Source organism: Mauremys mutica, chromosome 5 (genome assembly GCF_020497125.1).
Source record: "Mauremys mutica isolate MM-2020 ecotype Southern chromosome 5, ASM2049712v1, whole genome shotgun sequence".
Classification (NCBI taxonomy): Eukaryota; Metazoa; Chordata; order Testudines; family Geoemydidae; genus Mauremys; species Mauremys mutica.
The window spans coordinates 33,756,897-33,769,857 of NC_059076.1; the positions used below are offsets into that span (position 1 = coordinate 33,756,897).

The window sequence follows — 12,961 nt, forward strand, 5'->3', positions numbered from 1 at the left end:
AATATTTCATTATTTTACTACAGAACAACATGTCTTCGTCCCAATTTCTAATATGGATGAAGGTAAGTTTCACTAAAACTCCAGCCTAGGTGGATACCATGTCATAGGGTGAACTTTCCAAAGCATTTTTCAACTGAGCATTTACATTGTTTATCTAAGCCCAGTGGTTTTCAAACTGTGGGTCGCGACCCAGTACTAGATCGCGCAATGTAAGACACTGGGTCACAGCGGCTCTGGTCAGCACTGCCGACCAGGCCATTAAAAGTCCCGATGGTGGTGCTGCTAGCCTGTACCTGTTCTGACACCGCGCTGTGCCCTGATTCCCGGCCAATGGGAGCTGGGGGGGCGGGCGAAGACAGTGCCTGCAGGCAAGAGCCACGCAGAGCCACTTGTGCACCTCTGCCTAGCAGCCGGACTTGCTGCTGGCTTTTTCTGGGGTGCAGCGTGGTCCGCAGTGTCAGGACAGGCAGGAAGCCTGCCTTAGCACCCCTGCAGTGCCGCTGACCAGGAGCCACCCAAGGTAAGCCCACACCCCAATCCCCTGCCCAGAGCTCCCCCAACCTGGAGCCCCCTCCTACACCCCAAACCTCTCATTCCCAGCCCCACCCCACAGCCCTCACCCCTGCACCCCAACACTCTGCCCCAGCTCCATTGGGTCACAGGATCAACAATTTTCTTCAACTGTGTTGCCAGAAGAAAAAAGTTTGAAAACCACTGATCTAAGCTATACAAGATTTTAAAAACAAAAAGAGCCATAGGAAATTGTGGCCCTAGATTCTTTGTTACTCTTGTCCTGAACCCAGCATGCAGTTTCTCACAGATATCATATTTTCAACAAAAATTTAAATCAGTCTCCAGTTTCTACAGTGTTGAATTCCTACAATTACTGAGGTAATTGTGGACCAGATTCACTAGCAGTTAGGCACCTAAGTCCAACGTTCATTGGGATTCACAAAACCCTCACTCAGTTGCCACCTAACATTCCTAGAGCCCAAATTAATAGAGGTGTGGGGGGAGTTGTTGTTTTGTGTTTTATTTTTTTGTTTGATTGGTTTTTTTGCCAGTGCAGATTTGCCCACAAATTGAAAAAAAAAAATCAGTCTCGAGTGAGTGGTGTTGTGACCTGGCGCACGGGGTTGCATCACACCACCACTCAAATTTGGCCTGGCCTGCCCTCCATCATGACGGAAGGGAAACTGGTCCAAATGTGAGCAGCATTGCAACTTGTGCACCAGATCACAGCCACCAATACCTCCTCCTGCAAGAAATGGCGTTGGTGTCTAACTTCAGGAGAGTGTTCACAGCTGTGATTCCCAAGCACAGATTGGTGCCTCTTGTGATCTGGATTGGGATCCCTAGCTCCTTTTGAGGGGTGGAGCTCAGGCAACACCTCTCCTTGAACTTCCTAATGCAGTGGTCCCCAAACTGTGGGGAACCCCACCTCCCCGACTCAGCAGGGCCTGGGTCAGTCCCCAGAGAGGGTGAGGCTGGGTGGCACTCCCTCCTATCTCTGGGCCAGGCCACAGCTCCACTCCACCCCCAGGCCAGCTCTGTCTTCATTCCCTCTCTAGCCCCATTTCAGCCCCCAGCTCCACCTTTAGCCCAAGCTCCTCTGCTGAGCCAACTGTGCAGTAATGGGGAGGGGGGGGGCGCAGACAGATTCCATTACTGGTAATCGGAGACATGACAGGAAAAGTTTGAGCACCACTGTCCTAATGGCTGGTTTAGGGAGCCTGAACCCCACCTCCCAGACTCAGCTTGACGGCTTTTGTCGATTCCATTCTTGGGTGCTTAATTCTACTCATGCATTGTATACTAGGCACCTAACAGCAGGCTGTGAATTCCACTTGGTGGCAGGTGCCTAAGTCCCTATATGAATCTTGCCCTGAATGGACATAGAAATCAAATTATTAAAAAAAAACAAAACAAAAAAACCCCCTCATTTTGATGAAAATTAATGTGTTCCTTAAATGACATGCTCTTTCCTTTTTGTTAAAGAAAGGAAAACATTAAAGACCTTGTTGCCTCAGTTGACGTGTGGTGTTACAAAGCACCCAGTAACTCGACGGAAGCGAATCATAGGAGGAAACACTGCTGCAAAGGTGACAACAAAAGTGACCTAGTCTGATAAGTTGTATATGGGCATTGTTGTCTTTAGCTTTTCAGCACCTTGATGCATCAGTGGAAGTATTGGCTTAAAGTATAATCAATGCAGAAACCTAATCAGTTTGTAAGATTGCAGTTTTGAACAGAAAGGGTAAGTCTACACTTCAAGCTCGGGGTGTGATTCCCAGCTCAAGGAGACATAGCCCTGCTACTCGAATTGAGTTAGTATGCTAAAAATTAGGGCAGCTAATTAATTACAGTTAACTCATGTGATTAACTCAAAAAAATTATTGCTATTAATCGCACTTATAACAATTGAATACCAATTGAAGTGTATTAAATATTTTTGGATGTTTTTCTACAGTTTCAATATTGATTTCAATTACAACATAGAATTCAAAGTGCACAGTGCTCACTTTATATTATTTTTTATTACAAATATATGCACTGCAAAAGTGATAAACAAAAGAAATAGTATTTTTCAATTCCCCTCATACAAGTACTGAAGTGTAACTTACAAATGCAGATTTTTTTGTTACATAACTGCACTCAAAAACAAAACTGCATAAAACTTTAGAGCCAAGTCCACTCAGTTCTACATCTTATTCTGCCAATTGCTAAGACAAACAAGTTACGTTGACGGCTGTTTATTTACAATGTTACCTGAAAGTGAGAACAGACATTCACATGGCACTTGTAAATACCTTGCAATGCCGGCTACAGAAGTGCCATGCGAATGCCTGTTCTGACTTTCAGGTGGCATTGTAAACAAGAAGCAGGCAGCATTATCTCCTACAAATTGTAACCAACCTCGTTTGTCTGAGTGATTGGCTGACCAGGAAGTAGGACTGAGTGGACTTGTAAGCTCTAAAATTTTACATTGTTTTATTTTTGAATGCAGTTTTTTTGGTACATAATTCTACATTTGTAAGTTCAACTTTCATGATCAAGAGATTGCACTCCTGTACTTGTATTAGGTTAAATGAAATTTTTGTTTTTCACAGTGCAAATATTTGTAATAAAAAAATAAAGTGAGCAGTGTACACTTTGTATTCTGTGTTGTAATTGAAATTAATATATTTGAAAATGTAGTAAACATCCAAAAATATTTAAAATAAATGGTATTCTATTGTTGTTTACCAGCGCAATTAATCGTGATTAATTTTTTTAATCGCCTGACAGCCCTACTAAAAATAGAATGTAGCTGTGCCAGCGCAAGCCACCCAAGTACATGCCTGTGGTCTCACACAAGCATGTACTCAGGGTGGCTAGCCCATCGTGGCACCGCAACTGCATACTATTTTTAGCACACTAGCACGATCAGAGCTAGTGTGAGTATGTCTACCTGAGCTGGGAATCACACCCCAGCTTGAAGTATAGACTTACCCAAAGATGTCAGGAAAAGCAATAGTTAAGGCTTGAACAGAAAGTTTATTTCTTCAAAGGAAGTTGAGTGTGTGTCACAGGATTGGCTCCAATATGCACTCTTAACTGAGATTTTGCATTTAAATCCCCCCTTTAAGATAAGAGAATAAAGATGCTAGCTGTAAAACTACTAGTAGTATTTTGAACAACTGCACAAGTTTCATACTGCACCATTTTAAAGAGATGCAAACTGTACTTTGGAGTTACGTAATGGAGCACTGCGGAGTGGGTGGCGTAGTGAAGATACACCAACAAAAACTGGAGCAAATAATTTAGCAAAATACTGTAGCTAGAAAGAGTATCCTGTCAAAGCAGAATTAAAACCTGCATAATGTGCCTAATGATACAGTCACATATTATATTTGATCATATAGGGTCAGATCCTATCACATGAACCATGCAGATTTTTTTTTAATAGGGTGAATTCCCTTGGCAAGTGGCAATTAGAGAGGGTAGTGGTACAGTGAACTGTGGAGGAATTTATATCGGTGGCTGTTGGATTCTGACTGCTGCACATTGTGTCAGGTAAAAACCATTCTAGAAACAATTTTCTTCTTGCAAAGTACTGAAAACATTTTATAGGTTCTTGTACTTCTCATCTGCTTTTTTGCTGACTCTCAATTGCATAGAGGAGAAAATACAGAGTTGCACAAGTCAGCAAACCAAAAATTACTATAATGAAACAAACCAAAAACCCAGGAGAGAGAGTCTGCACACCAATATTCATGCTCAGCGCCTAAATTCTTAGTGTCATTGTTGGGTAGATTCAGCCCAGTCAGTATTATCACATCAGACTCCCTCTAGCTCTCTCAGCCCCTCAGCATGTTCACTGATTCCAGGGGCGGCTCTAGGAATTCCGCCGCCCCAAGCACGGCGGCACGCCGCGGGGGGCGCACTGGCGGTCGCCGGTCCTGCGACTCCGGGGGACCTCTTGCAGACATGCCTGCGGAGGGTCCGCTGGTCCCACGGCTCCGGTGGAGCATCCGCAGGCATGCCTGCGGGAGGTCCACCGGAGCCGCGGGACCAGCGGCCCCTCCGCAGTCATGCCTGCGGGAGGTCCACCAGAGCTGCGGGACCAGCGGACCCTCCGCAGTCATGCCTGCGGGAGGTCCACCAGAGCTGTCTGCTGCCCTCCCGGCGGCATGTCGCCCCAAGCGCGCTTTGCGCGCTGGGGTCTGGAGCCGGCCCTGACTGATTCTACCATAAAGGATTTCCAGATGGGGTCCTTCTTAATGTCTGAAAAGCCTTTCCTGAATTTTAATACTGTTTGTCTAGGCATTTATACAACAAAGATCACTATGGTATCAAAATTACATAATTCTATAATAAATGGTCTTCTTATAAAGCTGAATTCTCTTCTTTTCAGGAGCAAGATAAGCCAAGTGTGAGTTAAAGAAAATCTTAAGGCTATTCTGCCTTCTCCTGCAGGGTTCTCATGCAAGTAGAGCAGCTTCCAGATTCTCCTAAATTACTCTTCTTTCCCTTCTTCCAAAGGCAGACAGTTGAGAGGGTTTGAGTGCTTTTTCTCTTCGGTATAGATTATGGAAAAGCTATGGCAAAAGGATGGATCTTGCAATTTGTCCCAAAGGTGGTCAGGTTAGGTCTGCTATTCCTGAGGAAGGGAATTGCATAGTCTAGGGCCTGCAGCTTCCTCTAGTCTTAAAGCCCCATAATGCCCCATGCTCCCTTGGCTGCAAGTTCAATGCTGCACCTCTGAAGTGCAGCACAGACTCCAGCTGCAGTAATCATTAGATTGGATTCCTGGAGTGAAACTGCTTGAAGCAGCATTAGTACACAGCCAGTGGAGGGGAGGGAAATCAGTAGGGGCAGTATGAAGGGGATTATGATCTACTGTGGGACATCTCCTCTTCAGGGCACCTGCTGTTTTGGGAGCTGAATTTCCTATCTGTTCCACAGATGAATGGAGAGAAGGAGGTGATGGTCCCAACATCCTCTCCACTCTGGCCCAGGGAGTGGTCTGGGTATACCTCCACCAGAGTGGGGTGAGGAGAGAGGAGTCTGTACCACAGTACCTCTATGTACTGTGGCACAACCAGAGATGCACGATCCCCATAATGTTCCCCTTGAGGCAGTGGTAACAATATATTTTGGCCTATTAAATTATTTTTCCATTGTATAGATACATCACTATACAATAAGTGGCATCTGTCCCCACATTTGATACAGTTCAGAAAGTCCTGGGCAGAGGAGTAGTAATACTTAATATGTGTAGTATTATTATTATTGTTCTACAGAAATGCTGATGAATTGCTAAATGGCATAACACTTACAGCAAGCCTGGAGTTACATTTGTGCTTCTATTTATTAACAAAATAAAATTGACATTTCTTTTACAGAAAAAGTCGAGTTAATCAGTATCGGATATGGACCGGAATATTAGATACAATCGTCTATAATCAAGAGATAGATACTTTTAGATTAAACCAAGTGATAATCCATGAAAACTATAATGCCTCAAATTACCAAAATGACATTGCTTTGTTGGAGATGAAAAGTAATGACAAAGGAAAACCATGCTCACTAGCATACAGCATACCTGCCTGTGTTCCTTGGTCAGAATATCTGTTCAGATCTGGACATCAATGCAAAGTTTCCGGCTGGGGACTAGCAGAAGGTATTTGATTTTTAGTTTATAATGAATTCTTTGTATTATGGTAGTGCCCAAAGGTTCACATCTGGATCGGAACCTCACTGTGCTAAGTACTGTACAGACTGGTAGGAAGACACGGTCCTTGTCCCAGAGAGTTTACAATCTAAATAAATTTTAAAAAGAAACAAAACAAAAACATATGGAGAGAGGTGGGGAAGGAATACAACATACATGTAAAGTGATCAACTAAGTCATGTTAGTTAAATGTCTATTTGTAGCATGTTTTATTTATAAACACAAAACCATAACTCTACACTTGGTCTGGAGTGAGGAAGGCACTCAAGGCTGAAGTGAAGAGGAGGATAATATTGTTGGAGTGAAGGGGGAGCAAATGCATAAAGGGAAAGCAAAGCTGAATGGAACAGAGAGGAAAGAGAAAGAGGGCAAAAATCATGGTGGTAAGGAGAGCCAGGCTGGGCAGCGAAGGTACTGCAGTGATGGGAGAGGGGCAGGTTTAAGAAAAATCTGTATCCTGACTGATTTGCACAGATGAATGGTGTATTTTGATCACTTATTTGCCAATCTGCATGGGGTAAAGACCTGGATGTGTGTCTCAGGGATCCTGAAAAGTTTGAATCCGCCTATTTTTCTTTATCAGTCTTCTCGGACCTCAGCCATACAGAGATGCTGCCCTGTGCTCCAGTCGTCCAAGGAGTGTAAAAACACTGGACATTTTAAATGAGCTCTCTTTTTGCCAAAGATGTGATCATTTCCCTCATGAATTACAGCAGTTGATTAATAGCATATGGTGAATGGCATGGAAGCTACATTTAAAACTGCTACAATTATATTACCCTCTAGTAACACTCCATTTAGAAAACCAATTTCCATTTTGATCGCAAGTGGCCTGTGATTAAAACGGTACAAAAGAGACGATGCTCTATAAAATGTTGTTGAGAGACAAAAAAGCATAGTTTGTCCACAAGATAGGATGTGACTCGGTCATCTAGCAGCCCTTCTCTTGTGAAAAGAAAGAAAAGAAAAAGGACAATGTAAGAGTGATCAAGAGGGAGGGGAAGTAAAGATAGGAAAGATGGGAGGAGGAAAGAAATTTCTGCTGCCTTGAAAAAATAATTAAACATTGCAAATACTGCAAGCTATCACAAGAGTTGTTTACGCTGAACAAGATCATGAGGATTTATGATGCTGGTCCATTTAGGAAGCCAAGATGAAGAGTTAGAATGGGAAGCATGACATTTTTATCTAGAGGCCCCTTGAGTGTCAGTCTGAAATTGAACAAAATTAAGTCTTGAGTGTGGCCTGTATTTAGTTCTTTAAGGATTCTGATATTCCAAGATATATCTCCCTTAAATGAGATTGCCTAGATTAAGATTCCCCTTCTCACAGAAAATACAAAAGGTATTCCACCACTGTTTGTCATATTGTGTAGTCTATAAATTGCAAGCACTGTCAGATAACGAGGAAACAAACTATGGGGCGAGAACTGGGATTAGCTAAAAATGTGTTAGAAAAATGTAACTGCTGTGTGTGATTCTGTAGTTAAATAGTACTGCTTTTATCTGGCTGATGTGCTTGCACTACATACCTGGAGAAAGTATGCATGCGTTTAAATTATGTATTGTATAACAGAATAGGTTATATTAAGTCAGGAAAACAAGTATGAAACTTTTAATTTATGACAATGTATCTAAAATGCATTTCAAATTCAAAAGGTTCTATTCTTTTCTTTTTTAGGTTATACCAAACAATTTGTTCTTCGATGGGGCAACATTAATTTATTTCCAAACTGTTCAGATATCTATAAAGAGCGCTTTTTTAATCAAATGGAATGTGCAGGCAAGTAATTTCATCACTATTATTTCTTTCTGGTATCATCATCAAACCCACCTCCCTGAATATCTGAAGTCCTACCACCCAGTGCTCTCTTATAACCCTGAAATACAGTAAACTAGACACCATAGTGAAGCTCTTAGCAAAGTGGTAAGGAGCCAAAATGCTCTTGCTAGATTTGCTGTAAAGTGATGCAGACTTTTAGTACCAACCTGCATGTACAACTACACAGCTATGTTTGCAAATGCAGTTATCATGACTACATGCAATTACTGTGATTATGCATGCAAATTTCAGCATCCAATTGTGAGAGATTTTATGTGCACAAGTGGGCTACTGTCCATTGAAAATCTGGACTTCACTGTCTTTGGCCCGGATTCAGCAAGGTCCTTAAGTGCTTGTATAATTTAAAGCACATGAGTATTCCCATTGAATTTAATTTAACTATTTGCATGCTTAAGCACTTTGTTGGATCAGATCATTTCCACCCATCATTCTTTGTCCCCTGCAGGGGCGGCTCTAGCCATTTCGCCACCCCAAGCACGGCGACACGCCACGGGGGGCTCTCTGTTGGTCGCCGGTCCCGCGGACGTGCCTGCGGAGGGTCCGCTGGTCCAGCGGCTCCGGTGGACCCCCCCCCGTAGGCGTGCCTGCGGATGCTCCACAGAAGCCGCAGGCACCCCTGCGGGAGGTCCACCGGAGCCGCCTGCCGCCCTCCCGGCAACCGGCAGAGCGCCCCCCGCGGCATGCCGCCCCAAGCACGCGCTTGGCGTGCTGGGGTCTGGAGCTGCCCCTGGAAGACGTTACCAACTTTTTAAAAGAAGAAATCGTCAAACCTGGTCAGAAAGCATTAGCACTCTAGGCTACCGTTCCAAAAGCTGAAGTTAGAGCCTTGAATTCAAAATCTTAACTTCAAGCTACTAGAAGAATTGCCACAAGCTTTCTTAAACTTAATATGTAGCCAATTAATATGATAGATGGTTCTGTCCCTCCTTTAATTCAAGTAAGCAAAGGCAATGCTTAAAAAAAAAATGGTGAAAAGTGGTCCATTTAAGCTGTGAGAGAATTCAGTCTGATGCCTGCAAGGTATTGGGTCCGGTGGAATGCATGTTATCTCCTAGGTCTGCCATACTTTTCAACTGATAGTACTTTTATGTGGAAGGCAGTCACCTATTGCAGCAATGGGCAGCAGTATAAAAGCCTAAGATATTAATCAAAGATGAATTTTTAGAGAACTTAATCGACTTCCTAGACATCAAGAAGAAAAGGGGAAGCTTTCTCTCCCCAAAGCAAACACACACTTTCAATATGGTTTTGGAACAAAGCACTGCTATGTGTGAGAGTATGTACCCACCAGCATGAGTAAGGGTAGCATAATCAATCAGTGTGTGGCTGGCCATCACACTTCACTGTCCATATCACAAAACACACCACCGCAATCAGCAACAGCCAGGGCCGGCTCCAGGCACCAGCCGAGCAAGCTCATGCTTGGGGTGGCAGATTCTACGGGGCGGCTTTCTTCCCAAACCTAGGGCTGCACGGCCGCTTTTTTTGTTTGTTTGTTTGCTGCTCTGGCTGCCCTGTAGGGGGCAGCAGCACGAGGAGGGGAGCACCCTCCAGCAAACTCGGCAGGGCAGCCCGCGTCCTTCCCTCCGGGGAGCCCTCCCGGCAGGCGGCGCGGCGGGAGGGGCCGAGTGGTGAGCACCCTGGCTGAAGCGCTGGCCGCCTCCCTTCTCTTTCTCCCTCCCTCTCCCTCCCCTCCACTAGACTGGGCGCGCACCCTGCAGCATAGGGAATCCCCTTGCACCATGGCTCCCGCCTTTTGTTTTGTTTGTTTCCCCTGCTTTGCCGGCCGTGCCGTGTTCCTTCCCCCTCCCCCCCGCCACTCCAGCTGCGCTGTTTTTGTTTTGTCCCCCCACCCCGAATTTGCCACTCCAGCCGTGCCGTGTTCCACCCCACACCCGCGCTTTGCCACTCCAGCTGCACCGTTTTTTGTTTTGTTCCTCTTCCCCCGCCTCGCCGCTCTGGCTATGCCGTGTTTTTTTTTCCCCCTGCTTTGCCGCTCCGGCCAACCCCCCCCCCTTTTTTTTTTTTGCTTGGGGCGGCAAAAAAGCCAGAGCTGGCCCTGGCAACAGCTGGCACTTCTTGAGAAAATTCAGATGAGAGGCCACATTTTGATAGGCATGGAGACGTCCTCTTATTAAGAGAGCAGCGAAAGTTATTGGTAATGCTCTAGTACTGTGGTAATGGTGCTGCATTATTGTATCTTCACACTTGATCTATTTTTCAGAACCACTATACTCACTTAAAAAGGATGTTTGGTGCTTATTTTGGTTCATTTTCTATAGATTACTTTTGAAACAATATAAAATACAATGGACTGAATTCTGCTCTGATACTCTGGTATAAAACTAGTAACTGAGTGAAGGTTATGCTAGTATAATGAGGAGAATTTGGCCATCTATGATTTTTGAAAATAAGTTCTGCAGTTTTCACAATAGGAAAAACATGCATATAACAAATTTGCCTTGGTGTTTTCCCTCTTTTGCCTCAGGTACCTTTGATGGTTCCATAGATTCCTGTAAAGGTGACTCAGGAGGACCCTTGGTCTGTATGGATTCAAATAATAGGGCATACGTGTGGGGTATTGTGAGTTGGGGTGAAAACTGTGGAGTTCAAGGATACCCTGGAGTTTACACAAAAGTAGCCAGCTACTTTGATTGGATTAGCCGTCATGTGGGAAGGTCCGTTATTTCTCTATACAATGTGTGAAGCTTTGGGACCTAAATACTACATTCGCAGCACCTACACACAAAAAGGAAGATTAGTTCTACCTTAGAATCAGCAGTTTTATTACATACTTGCAATTTTTGGCAAAAATGTTTAAACAAATATTTGAAAATGCTATTAATGTTCTATAGATGTAATGATTCTTGTGGAAAGTGTTTTGTATTGAAATTAGTTCATTGTAAGATTCCCTAATAAATGCATGCATACTATAAGGAAATTAAAACATCTGATTTTTTGGGGGGAGGAGGATATTACATTTCAGGTTTGTGCATTGGGATGGGCTGTTAAAATGGAAAATTATGCTGAAAGCAAGGAATAATAAAATTAATACATAGCAGAGAGTATAGCAAGAAATCCAGTCAGTCACACCAGCATGAGTATCATCACAAACCTCAAGGAAATGCCCAAAGCCTTAAAACAGACACTCAAAATAATATGTTCCACCAGCGCCAGGTACTGAGGAATGAAACACTAATGTAAACAAAGGATGCCATCAGCCAAGAGGGAGAGTAAGGGTCTGATCCCATACAAATAAAGTCCGTGAGAACTTTGTCATGGATCTCAATGGGTACAGGATCAGACACTACACTAGGGGCCATTAACAAAAAGGGAGCATAGAGCAGGAGTGTTCTAACTCAATTCTGGTTCCTCCTACAGGAAGTCCACTCTACAGGACTTCTTGTGCTCTACATGCATGTGATGATACAGATGGGCATTCTCAAGCAGAACCTAGAGCAGGGGTGGGCAAACTTTTTGGGCCAAGGGCCACATCAGGGTTGCAAAACTGTATGGAGGGCCGGGTAGGGAAGGCTGTGCCCAAACAGCCTTGCCCCCACCCCCCTATCCAACCCGCTCCCACTTCTCACCCCCTGACTGCCCCCCTCAGAACTCCCGACCAATCCAACCCCCCCCTTTGTCCCCTGACCCCCCCAACCCTAACCACCCCCCAGGACCCCACCCCCTATCCAACCCCCCTGCTCCCTGTCCCCTGATTGCCTCAACCCCTATCTACACCCCTGCCCCCTGACAGGCCCCCTGGGACTCCCATGCCAATCCAACCCCCCTGTTCCCCATCCCCTGACTGCCCCCCCCAACCTCCACCCCATCCAACCGCCCCCTGCTCCCTGTCCCCTGACTGCTCCCCAGGACCCCCTGCCCCGTATCCAACTCTCCAGCCCCCTTACCATGCCGCTCTGGCAGCTGCGCCACCTGGCTGGAGCCAGAAATGCTGCCGTGCTGCCCTGCAGGAGCGCAAAGCCCCACCGCCCAGAGCGCTGCCCGCGTGGCCGCAGGGGAGAGGCCAGGGACTAGCCTCCCCAGCCAGGAGCTCAGGGGCCGGGCAGGACGGTCCCAAAGGCCGTAGTTTGCCCACCCCTGACCTAGAGGATAGACCATGCTCTGCATGTTTTTAATACATATGCACTGTGGTCATAGGTGCTGGAACTAGAGGTGCTGGGCATGCTGCCACACCCCGTGGCTTGAAGTGGTTTCCATTATACACAGGGTTTACAGTTTGGTTCAAGGGCTCTCAGCACCCCCACTATAAAAATTGGGGCAGCACCCGTGACTGTGGCCTGGCCTGAGGCAACTCCATTCCATGCTGAATATTCTTATCTCTGGCAAAGAATAATTTGTACAAAGAGAGAAGCCTAGATCCAGGGCAAACCTGAAATCAGGCCAACAACAGTGGGCATTTGTGTTCTGGCCAAACCAAGAGAGCCAGAATTTGGCTCTAGGGCTGAGGGTATGCTCTAAACATTAAAATTACTAATCACTATTGGAACTATTTCAAAGAGAACTACAGAGTCCCTAAAACATTTTAGAATTTAATTGGAGATTAGTGAAAATGTTTGCATTACCTACTTCTAATAAGACATTACTCCTTTCACTTAATTCTCATGATAGGGTAAAATGGTATAGACATTTTGGAGCGAATTCATAACCATCTCATTTAAACTGTACTTTTTATTTTCATCCCTCTTCCACTATCTTATAGAATCACAAATGAGTGAATTTGTTTTGCAAGGTCTGACATACCAGGGTGCAATCCAGACCAGTGAGGAGCTGTCTTACCCTGCCCTGCAACCCCTACCTTTACAATACCTTCCTGGTAGTAGCTCCCACCGGGGCTGCTCTCACAAACAGCTTTCCAGCATGCAAGTCACCATAGGCGCCGAC

General features: G+C 45.0%; 1 protein-coding gene across 2 annotated transcripts in view; it reads left to right on the forward strand.

Moving 5' to 3' along the window:
• CFI (complement factor I) overlaps positions 1–11,000 on the forward strand; it is a 28,017-nt gene extending 17,017 nt beyond the window's left edge. For both annotated transcript variants that reach the window (XM_045019317.1, XM_045019318.1), the window contains exons 10-15: positions 24–62; positions 1,999–2,102; positions 3,950–4,056; positions 5,889–6,166; positions 7,898–7,999; positions 10,548–11,000. In XM_045019317.1, coding sequence (XP_044875252.1) covers positions 24–62; positions 1,999–2,102; positions 3,950–4,056; positions 5,889–6,166; positions 7,898–7,999; positions 10,548–10,765 — 848 coding nt within the window. In that variant the 3' untranslated portion in view covers positions 10,766–11,000. The remainder of the gene's footprint in view (positions 1–23; positions 63–1,998; positions 2,103–3,949; positions 4,057–5,888; positions 6,167–7,897; positions 8,000–10,547) is intronic.
• The last annotated feature ends 1,961 nt before the right edge of the window (positions 11,001–12,961 follow it).